Source organism: Corvus kubaryi, unplaced genomic scaffold (genome assembly GCF_017639235.1).
Source record: "Corvus kubaryi isolate FWS band 111438036 unplaced genomic scaffold, C.kubaryi_AGA036_p1.0 138, whole genome shotgun sequence".
In the NCBI taxonomy this organism is placed as follows: Eukaryota; Metazoa; Chordata; class Aves; order Passeriformes; family Corvidae; genus Corvus; species Corvus kubaryi.
In genome coordinates this window covers 14,057,364-14,079,734 of record NW_024580672.1, presented here as the reverse complement: position 1 = coordinate 14,079,734, position 22,371 = coordinate 14,057,364, and the positions used below count along the sequence as shown (strand labels likewise).

The 22,371-nt window shown below is 43.0% G+C and overlaps 1 protein-coding gene across 4 annotated transcripts in view; it reads right to left on the bottom strand.

The window, feature by feature from the left end:
* RBM20 (RNA binding motif protein 20) overlaps positions 1–22,371 on the bottom strand; it is an 80,283-nt gene that overhangs the window by 7,563 nt on the left and 50,349 nt on the right. Inside the window, exons 2-13 of one of the 4 annotated variants that reach the window (XM_042019298.1) lie at positions 18,589–19,768; positions 16,878–16,939; positions 16,631–16,722; positions 16,203–16,294; positions 12,232–12,375; positions 11,191–11,322; positions 9,292–9,371; positions 7,789–8,473; positions 5,841–5,939; positions 3,743–4,412; positions 1,264–1,383; positions 442–563 (exon numbers count right to left, since the gene is read on the bottom strand). In XM_042019298.1, coding sequence (XP_041875232.1) covers positions 442–563; positions 1,264–1,383; positions 3,743–4,412; positions 5,841–5,939; positions 7,789–8,473; positions 9,292–9,371; positions 11,191–11,322; positions 12,232–12,375; positions 16,203–16,294; positions 16,631–16,722; positions 16,878–16,939; positions 18,589–19,768 — 3,478 coding nt within the window. Of the gene's footprint in view, positions 1–441; positions 564–1,263; positions 1,384–3,742; positions 4,413–5,840; positions 5,940–7,788; positions 8,474–9,291; positions 9,372–11,190; positions 11,323–12,231; positions 12,376–16,202; positions 16,295–16,630; positions 16,723–16,877; positions 16,940–18,588; positions 19,786–22,371 lie in introns of those variants that run through there. The other 3 variants (XM_042019299.1, XM_042019297.1, XM_042019300.1) reach the window with 3 other exon arrangements.

The following is a 22,371-nucleotide window of genomic DNA, read 5'->3' as shown; positions in this document are numbered from 1 at the left end:
ACGCTGAGAAAGCTACACTAACACAGAAATGGGTCTGGCTACATTATCAGACAAGTGCCATGTTTAATGCTCCCAACATTAAGATGTACTGAAGGCTGCTGCTGGGGTTACTCCCAGTGGCAGAAACACCTGGGACCCTCTGGCACAGGGAATTAAAGATCTGAGTTGCATGCTGTGCTAGTGAGAAGGACCAAATGTAGATGAGAAGATCAAATTACCATCTGGCCTTGTTTTACCTACGATCGAGAAGTTGATTTCTAGGATCTGGGAGTGAGAAATCAGCATGCTAATGTTTGGAACTACTGAAAAGTTTGTTTATCTGAATTTCACTTCATCTGAATTCTGTCCACAGAATAAAAACTATTTTTTTATTGCATCATCTACCTTACACAAAATCCACCCCATGAGCTTGTTGTTAGGTAGCTTCAGGTGTGTTTTTACCTGGAGATTTTTGTAGTGAACAGTACTCCTGCAGTGACTTGTCTTTGCTGTCTCTTCATTTGTGTAGAAGAGTCCACAGAGCTTGCAGTAAAATCCGGTTCTAGGCACCACAAATTCCACACCTGTTGAGAAATTCTGAATTACATTAAAATGTCAGTTGAAACCCTACCCCTCCTACAGTAAACTTGTTTTCAAAGAAAAAAGGTGCTATCTAGCTAAATGACAGGAATAGGAAGACTGAATCCTGGATTCACTTCTCTGATTTCCCTATTTTTGCAATATTGATCTGTACTTTAAAATCCCGTGCATTGAAAACACACATTTTCTCTTTTCTCTTAGATAGACATACTTTAAAATCTACCTTCTCATAATATTGACTGGAAACTTCACTCTGCAACCTCAAGGGCTAGAAAAGCAATAACACTTTTTAGCAGTAAATTCATGTTTAAGTTATACAGATCGCTTTTGAGGATGTTCTTCTTCCAGGTGTTTTGCTCATAATCACTATTTACACAGTAAAGCCAATACTTTTGCTTACACTTTCATGTCAAAGACTTTTAAATTACTAAGTATTTTTTCATATGTATTTCATATATAGTCCAAGGGAACTTATTTCATCTCATCAGCTGCCTTTTGCCATTCATTTGGAATGAATTAGCAATAATCTATAATCAAAAGCCTGTTTCTTTCAACAGCTACCCATCTGTCATATACCCTATTCCTTCTCGCCTCACATCTGTTCTGAAAAATAAATACAGCAAGTAGCCTTAAAGTGACATCTTGTTGTGAGCCCTGGGTATTGCAGGGGGCGGCCCAACATACCCAGGGGAATGCTGAGCTCGGTGAAGACGTCCTCTTGTTCCCAGCCTGGTGCAGAGGGCTTTTGTTTAGACTCCACCTCCGGGTATTCCAGAGATCTCATTTCCAAGTACCTAGAATTTGCTTAACAAATGAATAAATGTATTGAATGAAAACAGTTTATTAAAGAGACGTTTGTAAACTTCTTGGGACACTTTCTGGGTGGATCTATAAATGAAGTAAAATCTGGAAAAAAAATGCTTTTCCATTCCAAATCAGAGGCCTGTTTAGTACAACTCTAACAGCTGTGTGTGCAGTCACTCCGATTTCTCCCAGTAGACCATTTTTCTATTTCTAATTTCATGTTATGTTTGGAGGGTCTTTTTGTATTTTAATCTCTAAATAGAGCTATAACATTACACACCTCTGGCAGAAGCACAGCCTGACTGCAGCTTTGTAACCACGTATGTTACTGCATGACCAGTGGTGCAGCTGGGCTGACACAGGGGCTGCTGAGATGGTGGGGGCAGCAGGACCTGATGAGAACAACTCCCCAAACCTGCCTTTTATAGGATGGCTGCAGCATCCTCTTCCTGGAGCTACTCTTCTCCCATCCTCACCTCTCCAAGCGACAGTTCCTGCTTTATGGCTCCCAGCCACTAAAAGATTTTGGTTTCTAAATAGTAGGGATGGGATGGTTGGTCCCTGCTGACTGACATTAATGGACACAGAAGGAGATTCAAGGTGTGGAAAACACTGGATTGATTTGCTGAGGCAGATATAGCCTCAGCAGAACAGATGCTCTCCCTTCCTATGATTTCTATCATATGAATTACTTTTATTTAAAAATAGAGACATTTGCTATCACAGAGCTACAGAATTACAGGTAAACTGGTCTGATTCCTCTTCTTCAGTCCTTACATCAAAGAACTATCTCACTTATCTGGACAAAATTTCTATTGCATTGCAAATTTCACCTAGATAAGAGATATACTTTCTTATAAAACAAACATATTTTGCCCAAACCAAACTCTTCCTGTCTTTCAAGTCTGTAGTTCAAAGATCTGCAGTTTCTGGCTATGAGGATGAATTTTTCTTCACTGTTTTAAATATGTCTATTGTATGATTTAAAAGAAAATAATATAAAATCCTAACTGGTCAGCTTTCTAATTAACTTTAAACCTACCCCAGGATTCCAATACCGCAGCAGAGAACCTGGAAAGCCCCCATTAAGCTGGTAAGCTTTTCTTAAGACACCCAGGGCCTTTGCAGCAACTTAAATCCCATTTAAGTTGACTTCTGTGCTTCTGAGCTGGCAGCTGCATTTGCAGAGGGCCTAGAGCCTTAGACTGCAGATCCCAGATAACAAGTCCATGTCAGAAACCTGGGAAGCATGAGAGGCCCTGGAGCTTCCAGGCTCCCTGCTGACAAGCTGGAAGTTGAGATGCTGGAAACACTAGTAAATATGCTCTTGAGACACCCAACTCTTTCATCAGCTGGCTGCCCAGGAAGCACGGGAGAGCCAACTTTGCCATGCCCAGTCCCATGGCAATGTTATCTCCAAATATGCAAAGTCTGGCAAGGTGTCTTCAGGCCAAACAGGTTAATAACATGTAACAAGAGTTTCAAAGCTGTCCTGAAGGAAGAAGTTAGCTCCAAATGAGATGCTCACATGAAATGTTTCCAGCATTGCACCCTCAAAAATCTTCCATCAGCTTCTTTTCACAACCCCTTACCTATGACATAGGCTCTGGCAGCAATTAAAAAAGAGCATTTCTGACCAACATACTCAATGTTGTTTTTCACTTCATCTCATTATGCACAGCCCATTTGCTCAAGGATCATTTGACAAGAAACTGAACAGACTTTCAGACCCTCAAGATACCTTTTTTCCTGACAGCTAAAATATTAATAGGTAGCTATGATTACATTTATTGACCTCTCACAGCACATCCTATCAGTTACATTAAAGGCAGCATGCAGTAGATAACAGGACATGATAAGGCAAGTCCTGACACAAGGCATGTATTTGCATGAACAGGGACTGAGAATTAACAATCTATGCATGATATCCATGTTACTAATGTTTCAGTACAGTGTGTAAGAATACCCACCTTGTCCAGGAGCCAGCCAGACATTACCGATACTTTTCTGCTGACCTTCAGAGACTGTCACTCATTTCATTGACAATTCAAAATAAATTTAGCAAGGCACTGAAAGACTTCAGCTAAACTCATGTGAACCTTGACATGACAATTATAGCAGCTTATGCCTTTCAGAAAGCTTGCAAGCTGCTTATCATATTTCCTTTACACTATTCATCTAAGAGGCTCTAATGGTTTAGTTTGGCCAAAGGCACTGGGGTTCTTTTACTGAGCTGCTCCAAGGACAAGCCTTGATACTATTAACAACACTTATTCTCGTTAGCAATAAATTTCAGTCTGCCCTAAGAGAAAACATGCAAGGCTCTCTGCAGGCTAAAGGGAAAAAAAGAAGTAGTTACCCTTGGCCTCTGGACACTCTTGGCTTCCATGTCTTGTTTCTTCACTAGCGTTTTTAAGGAGCATTTCCGTTACTTCTCTGCTCTCAGCTCCTTGTGATCCCATCTGTTTGTAATCATCTATAAATGTATCAGGGAGCTGGAGAATCTCTTCTTTCAGATGAACAGAAGGTATATGGCGATCTTCAGGCTCTAAACGAGTGTCAGAGCTCTTATCAATTTTTCCTTCCTTCTGCTGGCAATCAGACTCCTTAGCAGATTGGTCTTCTTTCAATTCCTCTGGCTTGTCTTCAGGGTCCAGATTTAGGCTTGATGCTTCAGTTACAGCATCATCATTATCATCGTCCTCATCATCTTCCTGACAGCCACTAGAAGCTGCACTGCCCTTTGCTGTTTTGAAGTTTGTTTCTAAAGCTTTATGGGCAAATTTGTCTTCACTCCTGGTTAAGTGGCCGTGATCATTTTTCAGTTCTAACACAGTTGACATACAGGGACACATTTCTAAAGCAGCTTTATTTTTCTGATCAAGTGGGACTATTTCTTCAAGCTCTGTTATATCAGGCTCCATAATTAAATCATCTTCTCCCACTTCATCTACTGTCACTAATTCCTCCATGTTAGCAGGATACCAGGTCTCACCTTCTATTTCACTTCCACTCTCCCAGTCTCGGTCCTGTCACAAAGATGTAAAACATTTGAGAGATTGGTGATCGTAGATCATCACTGTTAACAAGTGGGCCTTGAAACCAGGAAGAACCTTGATATAGCCATGCCTAATTCCTCTTGCGTTTTAGCTTCAAAGAGTGATATGCCTTGGTGTTGTGATTTTAGACCTTATGCACAAGGACAAGAAATCTCTATTGAATTTTACATAAACTTCCCTTTGTGAAGATTCTGTAACTGCCTTGGGGATTACAGTGTCTCCAGTCCCCTGCTTATTGCTTTTCTGTAAGCAGTAGAGCAAGGCACAATGTGTTACACTTTGTTATGCAACGGGTGCTACTATGTGATGCCCAAGGAAATGAACGTCTCCCCTTCCTCTACCTCCATCTCAGTGCAATGAAAGTATACAGAACCCCATTCGAGCCGCTGTGGCTTTCCCTTTGCTGGACTAGGTCCTTTAAATTCATACGGTGACTGAGAAAACATGGCTTCCTTCTGCAGTCATTTCCTTCCACCAGCAAGATCCCTCTGCCAGGGACTGTGCTGGTAGCCACTGGCCTAAACCTTAGGAAAAAGCAGGTTTACAGTTATATTCCAAGGTACATATTCTGAAATACCTCATACATGCAGTTACAGACTTATAGGACTCAGGCACTAATACTGGACTTTAGAAGTCTTAGAATTAAAAGGTATATCTTACTTTTAAGACACACTTGAAGCTTAGATTTCAACTCCCAGACTCCTGGTGTACACATAATCTATTAATAATCTGTATTCTCCTCCTGTTTGGCCATTCCCACACTTCCCCTCCTAGAATCCTAAAACAGCATGAAAACTCTGTGAGTTGGCACTGCTCTTGCCAGGAGATCAGTTTTCTGCAGCAACAGATATCAGTATCTTCCATATCTGACCATCAACCCATGACCCTACAGATATGAAGCTGGAGGAATTCCAGGGACATTGCTCTCCCCGATTGCAACGCAGCAGTAGGGTTGCTGTAAAGGCATATTTAATTAAAACCAGAAACAATCAGGACACTACTATCTATAGTTCATAAGGCCAATGTTCTGAAAAGTATCCATCATACTCCCCTCTTTCTCCACTAACTGACCACATCTCCTATTTTTGGGCACAGTTTGCGAAGTTACCCAGTTCACTTGGGCATACATTCCTTACAGCTGCCACTGCCAAGCGCTATGTATGTGAAGCAATGTACATGGGCAAAGAGTAACTAAAAAAAGAGTTCTGGAGGCTTCAGGAAAAGCTGTCCCTTAAAGCAGAGGTCAAAATAAGACAAGTTAATTTAGACAACCTCCTTCTCCAACCCCTTTACGTGTTTTTTCATGAGGGGTTAATATTTCATTTGGCAGAGCATGCTACCAAACCTAGGGTTTCAATCATTTTCTCAAAGAAGCCACACCAGTAATGTGTCACCAACCTTCTCTTTCCTTGTGTTTTCCAGAATCTCTCCGGATTCTTTTCCGTGCTTATTATCTGAAGGTGAGCTCTTCTCTGGAACTTGCTGCTCTTTTTCAAGCTAAAATAAATACATATACATGTATAGCAACACACAGTGGTGCTCTAGTATGTTTCTATTCTGGGTGTAGACAAGCAAAGTCACTCACAAGGTCACATTCTTTATTTCTAAAGTTTATGCAAGTCAACTAGGCTGTGGGAAAAGACCCAACAAAAATTCCATTAGCAGAGCTGCACAAATAAGAATTAAGAAAAAGAATTTTTAAAAAAATTAGCGGTGTAATTTATATCACCTAATTGGCTAAAAGACAGGTGGGGGAGAACGTCAATTCATTAAAATTTCCAGCCTCCACTCCTCTGTTCTCTACCCACATTTGTCATGTTGGCTCAGATGTGGTAAGGAGAGCAGCAGTGTTAAAACTCTGCAGAAGACCTCGAGTGTTTTGTTTATTGACATAGGATCAGTTGAAAATGGAATTGCTTGCACAGTTCATACGTTGGAAGAACAAAACCACAGTACTACCTGGTATTTAGTAGAAGAGGGACAAAGGAAAACTGAGTTTAAGACATACAAAACTATTTCTTCCTTTTAAGATAAATTATTAGCAATAGTCCCTGGAGAGGTATGTCTTTAGCAAAGCCACTGTAAAATAACTTGGAAAACATGCAGAGGAGTGTGATTTAGGATGCTGTCTGACATCTCTCTCTGACATCTCCTCCCAAGGAACCACACATCATAGTGAAATACCAGCCAAAGGAGAAAGATGATAAAAGGTGGTACAAACACACATATCTATGGCATGAGGTAGTGCTGCTGCTGGTTACAGACTAGCGAGATACAAATCTAGGAGATTCCACCAACTTGGCCCCACATGAGAAAAATGAATGCAAGGTCAACTGGAAACAACCAACAGTGGCCCTGGCAGCACAAAGGCACAAGCAAGAGATGGAGCCCTGGTCAGCCAAGCAGCTCTGCAGCCTCCCATGCCAACAGCCCCAGGGGTGGATAGAAGCAGCATATCCCTGGGGGACACCAGGGGAGGCAAGGTGGCCAAGAGCCAGTAACCAGAGCCCTGAGAGGTGGGGATATGAGTATGGGCTGTACTGGGACTGAGCAAATGAGGCATCTTGATGTGTTCCCCCTCCTACTTTTTCCCAGTGGAGAATCAAACCCACAAACATTGCCACTTTATGACTGGAAGTATCTCTCCTGAGATCCCATAATTTTATAGGTGAGCTGATTCAGTGGTTCTTGCCATGGGAAGAGATTCCTGCCAGTACACTGAAGGGAGTGGTGTGAATTATCCCTGCCACAGCTGAGGGTAGGGACACATGATTAAAGAAACAATTGCTCTGTTGAGTTATCCAGAAAGAAATGTTCCTCATTAAAAGTTCATTCCCCATTTTAATAGTATAGCAACCACTTCCCTGTATAAATACTGTGCACTTCTGTAAAGTATCACTTAATTCCCAGATAAGTCAGTCCTCCTCACTGGCAGTGGAAGGTGGTGATGGATGCAGAAAGAGCAGTTATGGGGCATTCTGCACAGAGTTAGCAAGAGTACAGTTGCTCCTTCACACACAACCTGCATGCAAATAGCAGACTGTCACCTGGTTTTGTTTTCAGCTGTCTGTCCCCACCCCTCCACTTGTTACCCAAAGGTTCTGTGCTAGACACAGAATTAGAATGTCCATGTACCCAACACCACAACAGTGTAATAGATCTGCATGGTCTGGGCAAAAACACAGACACGACGACTTCCCAAGACCTCTTCTATGACTACATTCCCTGATTTTATCATCTAAAAACATTTCATGTTGCCAGCATCACACCCACGACAAATGCTCTAAGATATTTCAGAAAATATATTAGTTCAGCATTTACACTTCTTACATACACTTTTATTTACCTCATCCTCAGGAGGTTTGGTTTCCTTCACATCACTGCCTTCAGCAGTAGCATCTTCTTGGTCTTTTTCAGGTTTCTTCACTTTATTCTTATCACTTTGTTTTTGCCTGGAGCCTTCAGATACTTTGCCGTGCTTCTGTTCAGCTGCCTCCTCCCTGGCAGTGTCCTCGCTGTAAGAATGCCTGCGTTCCCTTAACTTTGCCTCTTCCTTTCTCTTAGATCTCCCAGGTAAATCCTGCAGCTGCCTCTGAAACTTGTCAGATTTTGACTTAGAGGATTTTCGGTAATAGTCATCTTCCCTGTTCTTGTAGCCAGATAAAGGGTGAAGAGACCCAGGGGAACCAGTCCTTAAGTATTTTTCTCGGTGTCCTCTGCCTCCTTCAAGCCTTTCATCCAAATCAAACTTGTCCAGTTGTCGGGAATAATGTTTCCTCTCGTGTACCCACGTGTCAGTCCTGTCCCTCTTCTCATCCCCATTCTCTCGCCATTCTCTGCTATCTCTTTCCTCTTCCCGTCGAGAATAGGGGGACTGATCCCAAGCCTCTCTCCCGTTTCCCCAGTCGGTCCTGCTGGTCCCCAGCGGGCTGTGGGGTGAACTGCCGGAAGTGAAGCTGGGCGTGTGGGATCGAGGTGACAGTGAGCGGCTTATGGGGCTGCGGGAGCGGGGCCTGTCCGTGCCATACCTGCTGCAGGGGGAAAAGGCAGCTGTAACTGGCTGACCCACTGTTGTCTACCAATTCTTGTTCACTGGAAGCTCATGGGGACTGCCCTGGGGACTGTGAACCTGAGACCCCAGGCCTTTCACAGACATGCACTGCACAGCTGCAAACAGTGAACAGGAGAAAAGGCAGTGTCATAGCCACAGAGCTTAACTAAATCCCCACTGTCAAGAACTGTCAAGAATATATTCATTCATTCTTAAAAGCGTCTCATAGGGGTTTAGCATTAAAAGCCTATAATATGTTAATACCTTTACAATGACCCTAATGTATGTAGCCTTAATACTCACTCAGCTAGGGCATCTCTGACACAAAAGTGACAAAGGCCATCTGTTTAAAGGAGATGTTTTAGGACTGTGATTCTTCTCCAATTTTGCTGAAAGTTCCAGAAGTCAGACAGATCAGATATGTACCCAAATACATTTTATTCTGAACTGCCTCCTTCCCACTTGGTCTCAAAGCACCCCCAGCCCTTACGCTTTTGACTCAACAGGGAGGAGAGTGGAACAGCTTCATTTTTGTGCTCTTCACATGCCAGACATATTTTCTGAGACATAATCAGTAGGAAAGAGTTATTTTCATAACATGCACGGTTTCAATCGGATCTCATTATACAGTATATATTATAGTGTACCTACTTTTGAACTATATAAAAATATATACTATTTTATAAGTGAAATCTGAATTAGGAAAGCCAGTGAAATAAGAGAGGGAACCATACAGATAATACTTCTTCTATCTGTAAGTTTAGAGACTTCTAATTCCAAACTATGGAGAAATTTTACCTGTCCACTTCACGCAGCAGGTCCCTCTCTCTTTGTGAGTGGATGTCCTGGATTATAGCAGCCACATTCTTACCTGGTTTCTAATAAAAACAAAGACACTGTTTTTAGCATGCTGCTCTACTCTCCAAGCTGACACAGGTGATTTGTCCTTCAAGAAACAGTATCCATGCTTCATTCAATTATACTATAACTAGAAATATTTAGTTTCAGTGTTGTGGTTACACTCTTCTCTGCAGTTGGCTTCTCAATACCATGATCGAAGCAGTAAAATGATACAAAGGAAAATTTGCTCCATTACATTGTAGCACTCTCTCATCATCCTTGGCTGCTCTAACAGGCTTTGAAAACTAGCTTGTCCTTCCTTGTTGCACAATCACTGCAGAGCATTTTCTAGGTACTGGATCTAAGAGGAAACAAACCAGAAAATTTTCTATATACAGAATTAAATATATATAGCAGCCTATCTCTGATCCTCTAGGTATGAACTGCCTTCTCTTGATCTCAGAGTTACTCATTCTGGAGTATAGCTCTGAAGGACTATGTTTAGACAAGGAGAGGAGCTTCAGACAAGCTAAGTGCAAGATGTGTACTGGAGTGTTGATTACTCTACGTAGGTTGTACTACACAGGCTGGAGCACTCTCAATTCCTCAAACACTTGGAGCACACAGAGATGAGCAACATAAGCATGCAGGAACTCAGCAGTTTGTAACAGTATATAGCTCATGCATATTTCCCTCTTTGTACTTTTACTTCTTTGCTTTCTTTCTTGTGCAGAACAAAATAATTCCATGACCTGAAAAACTGTCACTGGAAAAGCAGAAAAATCTTCCTGGAATCTAGGCAAACTATCACACTCTCCTGGGTAACTCCTGCCTCTCTGTCAAGATGCACAATCTCCACCACCTAACATCTGAACCCCTCACTGTGCCACATTAGGAAAGACTGCCCTGATTTATGAACCTTTGTCAACTCCTTTAAGTCTCCTTAAACTATTATACACATACAGGAGAGAAAGAGGCTTTTTCAAAGATCAAACCAAACCATCCAAATTCCTTTCATTTTTTCCTCAAGGCTCATAGAAGGCCTTAACAGTAAATTGGAACATTACAGAGTTGTTCTATAAAATAACTTTGTGCTGTGTTAGGTAATACAATATGGAGCTTTTAAGCTCTGCATTGCCAGTTCTGGTCCGAGTCACCATGAAATAAAATTACTCTCTCAGCATTACATGGCAGTATATAAGCCTCTATAAATATGGTCACAAGAGCAGTGATCTTTGGACATCACTCAAGTGTCCACAACAGAAGTGTCACACACTCTACAGAAAGTCTAAAGAATATTGCTCTGGTTTGACTCTATGTTAAAGGGAAAAAAAAAAAAATCTTGCTTTATAATATAGATCATTCACAAGAAATAAAAAGAAATCAGTGTGCTTTTTAGTCCTGTTACTGCTGCTTGGTGTCAAGATCGTGCTATGGCTCAAGCATGGAAGCAGTGAAAAAAGCATTGTTCTGGGCTTAATGCCTAACTAAAAGGATAGAACCATCATATTTTTACTGACGTATTGTATCTTACACATGGCTGTGTTTTAGACCTTTGTTAGACCAAGCAATGTAGGGAGCCTTCTCACAAGGAAGCTCAGAAGGGATTTTTGAAATAATGGTATGAGAGGATCAGAGAAAATGGGGTCTCTTCCAAGAGTTACAATTTAGAATAAGAGCAAGCAGATGACTGTAAAAGATCGATAACATACATTCATTAATTTATCTTTCTTAATTTCTTTTTCTATAATATTAAAGCATTAATTAGAAATGAGTAATCACCAAGAATTTTTTAAAATGTATTCTCCAGATGTGCCATGGAAACTCACATAATTTGGTCAGGAATGACCATCTTACCTTCAGCTGCAATTCCTTGTATCTTTTAGACATCCTAATAAGTAACGTGTCATCATTTATCATAGCAGGTTTTTCTTTGTAGTACTGTACCATGGCTTGGGCTGCTTCACTGTAAGCCATTTCCAGAAAGGCCTAGCACAATGGAGAGAACTTTACAATCTATTACATAACTAAAAATACAAAGTGTAAGAGAGAAAAGGCAGCACAATAAATTTTCTCTGGATTCTTCTCATGCAAAATGTCTTGATACTACAAAACTGGGTAGCTTTCCAGGCCTGAGGCTGAAATGGTAACACTCAATCCATTTCTCAGTCTTTTTTAAACTGCAAATAATGATTTCAAACCAGTTATTAAAGCCAATATGTGACCTTAGAAGCTGGTTTAGTTTAAATGACTGGTATCTAATCTTTCTTGCCTGGCAGTGTTCAAGGCCAGGCTGGATGGTGCTCTGAGCAACCTGTTCTAGTGGAAGGTGTCCCTGCCCATGGCAGGGGGTTAGAACTAGATGGTCTTTAAGGTCCCTTCCAACCCAACCCATTCTATGATTCTGTGATTTTTAAACATTACAATCTCAAACACTGTCCACTGGCATGGATTCTACATCCATCCATTTTGTCTGCTGCAGGAAAGTGAGAGAAGATATGCTACTCTTACCAGCTTACACCACTGGTATACTTAAGCTACTTAGGATAGACTTAAGCTAAGACTAAGAGAAGTCTGAAAGTAACAAACGGCTTAGAGAAGGCAGCCAAGTAATTCACTTAAAAAAATTAGCAAAAGTACAGTTTTACAACACTTTTTCATTGAGATTTCTGGGATTTTTAAACAAGAACTCTAAGGCAGTAGTCATGTTTATGTCCTCATCCAATCAGTGACCACCTTTTTTTTTTTTAACTTTGAGAGTGGGCTTCATATATTTAAGTTTCTATTACTAAATAAGAGGTTTTCCCCAAAGACTCTGTCTTCACATCTATATGTCTTCATATCTTTATGTCTTTATGCCAATAGATGTCAACACTGGTAACCCCAAATGTACAATACCTGATTAGTAGATTTCATGAGGATATAGTTGGTGACCTTTCCAAATGGGAGGCCCAGGTTAATGACATCATTCTCTGTGCAGCTTCCCTCGGGGAGATTGCAAATGTGAACAACTCGACCCAGTGTAGATTTCCTCTGGGGAAACTGGGAAAAAAAGCTCAACTCAAACCAATGTTTTTATCTTAGATATTCTATCCACTAGATAACATCTTACATTTCTGCAAAAAAAATGAAATGCTCTGTGTACCTGTTATTAAAAAAAATATTCTTTAAAAACTTGCATTTTAACATCCTGGTTTAGAAGTGCAAATGGGAAGGGAAATGTTTAGCTGCAGTTCAGGTTGCAATTGAGTCTCCATCCCGGGACTTTGCAAAGTCCAGAGAGGATTTCTAGAAGGGAGACTGTCCTTCAGACAGGAGCAATGATATTCCTGCAGAAACTAACTGCTCACTGCAGTCCCTGCTGAATTTATGGATATTAGAAATCAGTTTGGGTGACTACATGGGTGTTCAGGATAGCAGGGACTGAATTTAAATCCTTCTTCGTGGAACAGACTGGGCTAGGGGTAAAAGTGATCCCACTTAACTTGTGAGAGGACACACAGCTGTACCTGGGGGTAGAAAACCTGCTACTTTCCCCTCTCACTGCAACAACACACAGGAAGAGGCTTTTACCCCCCAGGGCCACAGTGAGCACTGGACATGCAAAGAGGCAGAGCTCCCGAACTGGGCTGGCACAGGCACAGAGCACTGGAGTGGTGATCACTTCCCAAGGGTGGAAGTCTATTTTGGAGCGCTGGGGCAGTTCCGAAAGAGCCGCCCATCTCTCTGACATGGAAAGCAGGCTCTACACTCCCTGTGCAAAAGGCAGCAGGGTACAGCCAGAGAGAAAGTTAATTTACCACAGCTAATGACAAGCAAAACATCACTCACGCAGGATTAAATCTTTCCAGACTACCTCCATGTTTATGACCTCTGCATTAGGATTTTACTGAAAAAGTAACTCTACCTTCAGTTAAAATTGTGCCATTCAAGGGAAGATGGGGATCAAGTTCACCAGAGCCATCACAAATGTTTGGCTTGTCAGCAAGTTCACAAGTTAGAGAGCTAATGTTATCTTATTTACACCTCCATCCTGTTGCCTTCCCTCCAGACTTCATCACTTAACCATTTGTGTATTTTTGCTGCATTAGGACCCTGCATTACACAGTGATCTGCTACTTAGCTTGCATCTCACAGAGCCCACCCAGGTGCATAAGGTAAGTCAAAGAAGTGCAAAAGTCCAGAAGTAAGATATTTTTTTCAGCAGAAAAATGACAAAGACCTGATCCTGAAAAAAAGATGAAGCAACTCAACTCCACTTGAACAGAAAAGCTAGTGATGTCTGCATGCATCTGGCAAGGCAGCATGTAGCACAGAACAGAAGAACACAACTACAGCTAGAGGAAAAGGAAACATCAAATGCAGTCCCAGTGTAAGAACACCCCAGGTCATCAGTCACCTTCTGCTTGTTTTGTTTGATCTGTTAAATGATGGTATGTAAGAATCTATGGGACTAGAAAGGCTCAGCTCTTCCCTGCCTTGGCTCCAGAGCCCATGTTCCCACCCACAGCCCTCAGTACATTAAATCAAACAACTGTAAGACACTGCCACTTCCCCAAAATTGGCAATGGCTTAAATTAAAGTGCTATGCCATAAACCTGCTGCAGTTCTTGATTAAGAAGTGGTCACATACTCATGCCAGAAGTCAACAGGCTGTACCAAGCAATAATCTTGTCAGCTGATTGCAGTTAAACTGGATCCATTCATTAAATAGAGCTGTAAATCATGGCCAGAAAAGGAATATACACCTTCTGTATCTACAATCAGGAAGTTAGAGGAGCTGTTGCATGCCAGGTGTTGAATGTAATTTTCAGTAAGCCTCAAAGTTAACTTTCTTTGCAACCAATGTCTACCACGGGTTACCAAGGCAGCTGCATGGCTATTACAAAAAAACAAATTAAAAAAAAATATATATGCACAGCAGCAAAATGCACCTCATATTATTTGCAATATTATTTCATCCATCCAATTTGGCGATTTTTTAATTACAGCTTTTAAAAAAAAAATTGTTGTTGTTGTTGTTCTTTGCTTTTCAAAGTCTCTATCCCGTTCTTGAGCATCACATGAATTTTTTCTAAAGATAGTAAGAAACTGCCAATCTCATCCCTCCAGTGCTAATGACACTCCATGCCTGAGTGAAGACTGGTAGCACTTGCCTTTTAAAGAGGGATAGAGTTATTTGCAGATGGACAGCACAGAGCAAGCTCTTCCAGAAATCTGAACACTTTGTTTATGATTACATGGAGGGTCAAGTGTAATCTCCTACTGCTCAGTTAAATGGCAGCAGCTTAGCTGAAAGTGAATACTACCGTGCAAAGGTGTAATAAATTACAAGCCACCTGGGTTGCAGAGTGAATGACAGCTGGCAAACTCAGTCTTAACACCTCTAATATAGCTCCCTGTTCATCCAATGAGCCTCTGAAGAAAAAAGGGATTTACAGTGTCCAGGAAAATCAAAGTTATTGTTTCTTTTATGTCTCAAAATACTGCAGGTCATTCAGAAGGAGGATTTCTTCAGGCAGCTTAAATGATAAATAGTGACAGATTCTGAAGAGAAATGACACTGGTATTAGCAGTAATTTCATTTGTTGTAAAGTTGACAGACATGATGAAAAGGAACATTCCTCTGCACCCACTGCTAGTCCACCTTTGACCTTGGAGGCAGCTGTCATGAGCAACTCTCCTCTTTGCTCGCCTGCACTCACAGTGTCTGTGACAGGCAGAAGCTGAAACCCCTTCAAATGACCTCTTGCATAGTAAAACTGCATGGTAGAAAATTGGTTGGATTAAGGAAATCTGGGTGACCTTTCTGCAAGCAGTGCCTGATGTGAACTGGAGGGACACAACTCAGCCTGGCCTTCCAGAGTGTCTGAGATCACATCAGGAGAGATATATACACAAAAGTTAACAAGGTGAAAACTTGAACCCCTGGATTACTGCTGCTATTCCATGAATGCCCTAACATAAGTCTTTGGTGTGTCCAGCTCTAGCTGTAACTTTCTGATATGTGATCAGTTTCATTTTAACCCTAACAACTTTGTCTTTTCATTATGAGTATGATTTGCTTTTATTTTCCTTTTTTTTTCCTTTTAAAATCTTTCTGCTTTGTCAGGGTAAGAAGCCCTTTCAATGTTGGTTCTTTCTTCTGGTATTTTTTGATTATAGAGCTAGGAATTCAAGTGTGCATTAGAGCAATATAACTGGGGACCTGTGTTGAATGCAGGATGCAGGGCAGGGACTAATAAACCTAAACCATGGAAGGCTCCACATCAAAGCAAACTTGTTGAAAGACTACCAGTGACAGCAGAGGATATAAATACCACACTAAAATAAACTAAGGAAAAGTTAGTCCAGTATAATGAACTGATCTGGGACCTCCAGGCAAATAACAGTGAAGCTGCAACCGCTATCTTTGCCACTTGGGAGAAGGACCTCAGCATGAGAGAGGCAGAGAGCAATTGCTATGAATAAATAACCAGAGAGAAAGAAGGTTGCTTGATGGGGTCAGTACTGAAGGTAACTAAAAACTAATCCAAATCTTCATTCCAAGCTGACCTTCTTGGGTCAAAAAGACTCAGGCAATGGGGGAAAAAAGTCAATGAAAAACACACACAAACCTATTTACCCACCTCCCCAAATAACCCTGACAAGTGAACAACTTTTAGGACTGAAAAAACCAAAACAAAACAAAAACTACAATTAAGTTCATATTTGGTCAAAATCAAAAGCATAAAAGAACTGCAGGGAAGTTGAAAAAACAGACTGAATGTTCAGATTATTGTCTAAACTAAAGCCTTCAGGTTTTAATTCAAGTATAAGTGGCTTCAACAAGAATCTCAATACAGACATCAATTTGCTTAGGAACTCACCCCTGATGGAGGAGAAGAAAATGTAGGACCTGGCTGGCCAAAGGATCTTGCTGGTGTAGCGATAAAAGATGTGCCAACATTTGATGGATAATCTAAATAATGGATTACACGTATTTCATTAAAATCTTGAGTCATATTAATTGCATTAATGTGCTCAGTAAGCAATGCCTCATTTATATAGTAAGTAATTTCATAGTCTCTACACCAAATTATTTGTACTATGAAAAGAAGTTACCGTTTGAAAGAAAAATAAATTCGTATTTCCAAAGGCACAGTATTGGCTTTTAGCCTTTTTGTGCACAACTTCTCAAAATTTTTCCTTGGAAACTTTTATAACATTTCATTAAAAAACCCCAGTTCTCCACAGAGACTGGTTTCCCTTCCAATTAAAAGAAGTATTTTTAACTATTGCATATACAACCATTCACCTTCGATACTAGATGGATTGAAAACTGCTGCATTATTTGCTGATAAATGCAATGTTCCATCTGCTGAGCTTAACATACACCGGATACCAGTGCTGGAAAAGAAAGAAAAGAACTTTAGGAAGATACATAATGTGCCAAAAATATTAAAACTTAATTGTTAGGCAGAAATTCCTGGTGGAAAACCACTGAAGTAAGAGATGCTCTGTTAGCAATTCAGTTTGAAGAGTGACTCTAAAATAATACTTACTTATCTGAAAAAGCCATACATTTTTGGATGTGAAGACTTCCCTTAATGTGCTGATCCCAGTCCTATGTTGAAACAAAGAGACAATGAAAACAGGAAAAATCCTGAGAGAAATTTACAAGAGATTATTCCTCCATTCAGTTTACCTTATTCTAAAACCAATACTGAGATGCTGAAGATCAAACTGTGTGATGTTGGAGCCAAGCCACCTTCATCCAATGCATTTACTGATTCATTATTTGAATGTTAAATTATCAGTTACTTTACAAAAGGAAGGCTTCTAATACAGAAGCCTTCTCTGTATTAGCTTTTAAATTCAGTATATTTCTAGTAATTAAGTTATTCCACTCTTGCTGAAGACCTCATCCTGCAAGGTGCTAAGCACTCTCAACTCCTGCAATGCCCATAAAGAAGGTGTTCAGTGTTCAGGGCAGCCAGGGCAGTGCTTATTATTTCACTAGATCAGCAACATTTGTTGAAGTACATTTAGCTATTTACATTTCTATGATCCAATTGAGCCAGTGCATCAAACACCAACTGACATATCCCCCAAAACTCATTGCAATGACATTTCCCCTGCCCTTTTAAAGTGTTTAATGAAAAAAAGAAATGTCCAGCCTGCCCTAGACAGGGGCTACTTCAGCCCAGCCCTGAAAGCTGCAGTAATCAAAGCAAAACCTTTTGCAAGCAGTTGCTAAAAGAGTAAAAGGTAAATACGAAAGCAAATATATTGAAATATCCCAAATCCCCAGGGTGTGTAGGGATCAGGTACTATTTAATTTGCTAGCCATTTTACTTCCTACATACATGCTGTTATAATTTTATTGTCAGGCCACCGTCAGGATGAGAACACATGCCTTTGTGGTTAGGTGCTGGTCCTGTGATGTGACAGAAAAGGTCATGAGGACTTGTTGAGCAGGGCTCACCAGGCAGCCAGAACAACCATGGATGGCTGTGGGGCTCAGAGGGCCACTTAAGTGGCCTCCTCCAGATCTGACCTATATAACATGACCGACAACGCACTGCCTGGGAAACTGGGAAGCTGTTTCTTGAGGGTGAGGCGGAATTTGGAGCTCCCTTGGCAGTATGAACAGAGAAATGAGAGAGAGCACAGTCTGTACCACATGTTCTGAGCAGCTTCTTGCTTTCAGGTCAAAGTCCCTGGGGACCTTGAGCCCTAAATTTTCCTGTGAGATACCAGGAAGAAAAAATTCCTACAGAGGAATAGTTAAAATAATTTTATCAAAAGAATGTGCTGGTCCGTTTAAGCAAGCTGCTTCCATGAGGCTGTTAGGGGGAAGCCTTTGGGATCAGAAAGGGAGAAGCAGATGAAACTACTACAGCCGTGGGGTTGCAACGCTGGCTTGAGTATTGGGGGATCAGCTTCAAGCTCCTCCCCACCCCGCTCTGAGCCCATGAAGTGAGCTACGACCTCGGCTCAGACCTCACGTTTCTCACATCATTGCTGTAATCTCACCATCTTCCACGGCAAGATGTGGAACAAAACCAGATCTCGAAGCCCCAGTAACTACCATGAAACAGACGTACCATACCCTCAGCAAAAGTATGGTCCTTTGTTTCTGCTTCGCTCAGGGCACCTCTGTGGTCATGGACACTGGCGGTGAGGGGTGGCAGGAGCTGGTGGCCAGATCAGTCACCTGACAGCCTGTTCAAGGGTCTCAACCCTGCCCAGGGACGCCCTCAAACCACTCACCTTCAGATCGAAGATCTTCTTGTCGCACAGGGCGCAGACGTGGGGGAAGTGGAGAGGGGCCACGCCGCGGAGGTCGCCTAGCTGGTGCGGCAGCAGCGAGCGGGTGGGCAGATCGGGCGTGCCGCCACTGCGCTCCTCCTTCTGCCTCAGGCAAGGGCTGCCGAAGCTCTGTGCGCTGTGGTTGAGGCGGCCGAAGGCGGGGGGGGCGGCCGTGCTGAACTTTGTGTCAGGTGTCGGCTCTTCGGGGTTGTACAGCTCGTTTCTTATTTCATACTGCTGCTGACTCGCTGACGGCCACAGGCTGTCGCCGGGCATGAGGTCAGACTTGTTTTGGCTGGGGAAATTAGGGATATTTTCCCACTGGTTGCTTGTACTGCTGCCATGCAGGACAGGTCCGGGATCTCCTTTCGGATGGGAGCCTGTGTGTGGGTCGCTAGGGAAGGCCCGTGCCGCCCCATGCTGTGCCGCCGCCCCGTAGGACTCCTTGGGAAATGCCGCTGCCGCCTCATGCTGCACCTGGCCGGGAGCCCCGAAGTGACTCTCGTAGCGCGGCCCTGCAGCTGAGGTGGCAGTATGGGTGCCACCAGCGAGGAAGCCGTGCTGGCTGGACTGTTCCCCCTCAGAGGCGAACGCCTGAGAGGCGGCAGTGACGGCGTTTTGCTTGTTGTACTCATAAAAGCCCCCTGCAGCAGTAGATGTGGAAGCACCTGCCTTGTTGAGACCCACCACCACGGGTTGCTGGCCGGAGGTCGGAGCCATGACATTTCCAAAGGGATTCACGACAATTGCATTGGGAGCCTGGGCTTGGACGGCTCCCAGACCTCCCCCCGGGGCGGCTAAGGCCGGGCTCTGGGCAGGAAAGGCAATGCCGCCGGAGGGGAACCTGGTGCCGGCAATGCCGGGCCCCTGGGGCGGGCCGGCGGCGTGGCCCTGCGGCGCGTTCATCACCGTGGGGTGCCTCAGCTGGTTGAAGAGCGGCTGGGACATGGCCACTTTGGAGAGCACCTGGTTGAGGACGGTAGCGGCGGCCGGGTTGTTGGTGACGGCGGTCTGAGCCAACTTCAGCCTATGGAGCGTGAGCTGCGCCTGGAGCTGCGCCAGCTGCAGGCTCGCCGGCGAGGGGAGCAGGGGGCTTGGGGCACCGACAGAGAACGGACTCTTCTCCAGGAGCTTGGCAGCACTGCAAAGGATCAGCATCTGGGTTAGCCGAATTTGCCGCACATCTACCTATGCTCACCTCCTGTTAAAGCCTGGCATGGGATACACAGCCGCTTTCAGAGATTTAGTGCATTCAAACTCAGGGAAAGCAAAGGGGTGATTGAGAATGTATTCATAGCAAGCCATCTCCCCTTCCACATCTGCTGCCGCATCTCTTTCAATCAAAAAGATAATTGGTAGACAACTATGCCAAAGACCTTGCTTTAAAACCTTCATTTCATCCCTCATCAACCCCTGGATCAGACCTTCAGCTCATTTTAAGCACCCATAGGATTTATGCTTCTAATGAAGACCAGGAATGGAGGCCACACAGGCCCTCACACATCATCCCCAAATCAACAATTTTTCCCCTTTTCTGCACTTCTTGCAACTTTCAGCCTCCCTGCTAAGACATCACTTAGAGTGACTTTGTGATATCACCATTATTCCTTTTTCCCACAAAGCAGGGGGATGTGAAGAAAAGGACATCAGATGGGATTTTAAAGCCAGCCCCATAGGTATTTCCCACCTAGCACATCTGCCTGCATAAAGCAAGATGAAATATTCCACAAGCATTTATTTTAATTGTTTACAGTTCTCACGTCATTGATCTGCACGGCAGCCTGTTCTGTAACAAAGTCTATAGTTTCCTTGTTGAGCAAATGCAAATACAGAGCAGGAAAAAAGTGAATGATCTGCCAGAAGCAACTACAAACAGACTGCCTTGAAGAGTTTTCCCTGTTCAGCTGGAATGTAAGGCAAAATTTCTGCAGTGCCAGCCAGTGAAAATCAAGGTCTTTATACATCCTAGAAATAAGAGGTACACTGAGTGTTGTCCTTCAAGTCTCATACAAGGGATGAATAAATGACTGAATTGCCTGCTTCAATTCCAGAGCTGATAAAATAGGAGACGACTTTTTCAGGCATATGGTGGTTCCTTGCTTTGGGAAACACCTTTGAGACATCTCACCGGTTCACAGCACCACCACCAAACCATCATTTTCGTGCTCCTACTGGAAAAACGTTATGCTTCCCTTCCCACCACCTCTGCTCACAGACGGCACAGCTACTCATTGCATTACAAATGGCTGTTCATTCTGACAGTAAGAGCAGAGAGCACTCACACAACAGGGATGTGGTCCAAAGCTCAATTAATTTATATTGTAAAAATGTATTGAGTTTCAATTGAGGCCTTTCAAAGTAGCAGGAACTATGCATCAACCACCATGCAACCCTCACTGTTAATAATTGGCGAATTTGCTAAACTGCATGGATGAAGCTGTAGTTAATGATAAATGTCTTGTCAGCATGCTACATTTGAAAACCACAAATTAGGAAAACATCTGCTTAAATTCAAAGTATGACTAAGAGAAAATGAATGGGTTTCATATTTAACATTTAACTTCCACTAGCAACTGCAAGGCACATCTGTCTCCCAAAACACAAAACGCCATTTAGATAAGTGCATCATTATGTAATGACACGACTCCCTGCCAGCACAGGCTGACACCAGTGCTCAGCTTCAGAGCTGAGGTGCCTTTTGTTTTCCCATGTGGTTTCCATCACTTACTCTCTGACTTTCACTTACAACCCAGTTTGCTGTAAATTTGATTATGGATGAGAGTCAGGGAGCAAGTACAGTCAAAACCACATGAAGGGCCTCACAAACCCCGGCCCGGGAGATCCTGAGGACCCATAAAAGATGCTGAGGAGCCCATTGGGTGATGAGAGAGGCTCAACAAGTACAGCATGCCACAATGGCACATGCACTGTCATTGCCACCAGGAGACATGGCCTGGCCCCCTGCCTAGGCTGTATTGTGCCACCAGCATCTGGAATGTCCTGACTCATGGCATGTTTTCTGGCATTTACCACAGTTTTGACAACTGTTTCATTTTATAGCTAGTTATACCTTTTGTTCTTTAAGTAAGCTGCAAAACTCTTTTAAAAACTTTTACAAAGCATGCAAATAAGATCTGCCTAGTAGTCTCAAAAAAAAGCGAGCAGCATATAATGTTTTCAGCTCAGGAGCCACGGATGACTGCTGTTCCCAGCAATCTAATTCCACTCTGCTGCAAGCCTGTGCTGCAGTGTGCATATTCCGACAGCTGCAGCCACTTCCCAGATCTGGCGGCTACCTGCTGGACACAGGCACAGGCTCTCTCTCCAGAGAAACCATCTCACTTGATACTGCCACAAGCCCTGAAGCTGCCTCAGCCTCCTCATATTTTGACCAACTTTGGAGCACTATTTCCAAGAACCTGCCCAGCACACACCCTGCCAGAACACCACCAGCTGAGCATGCCCTGGGCGCTGGCTCTCCCCAGCTCTGCGCTCTCTCTTGGGCTCTGCTGCTGGGTATGGGGAAGGCAAGGCCAGGGGTGCCCTGCACAGCTGCACTGGGAGTGCTCTGGCCACTTCAGACCAGCAGCCTTTGGACCCTGCTACAGAGCAGGGCAGCACCAGCTCCCTGCGCTTGCCAGCTTCATCCCTGGATTTCAAGCCAGCAGTCCAAACCAGGGAAAGACTGGGGCTGCAGGGAACCTTACCTGCAGAAAAATGGATTTTATATGAAGAAGCCACAGC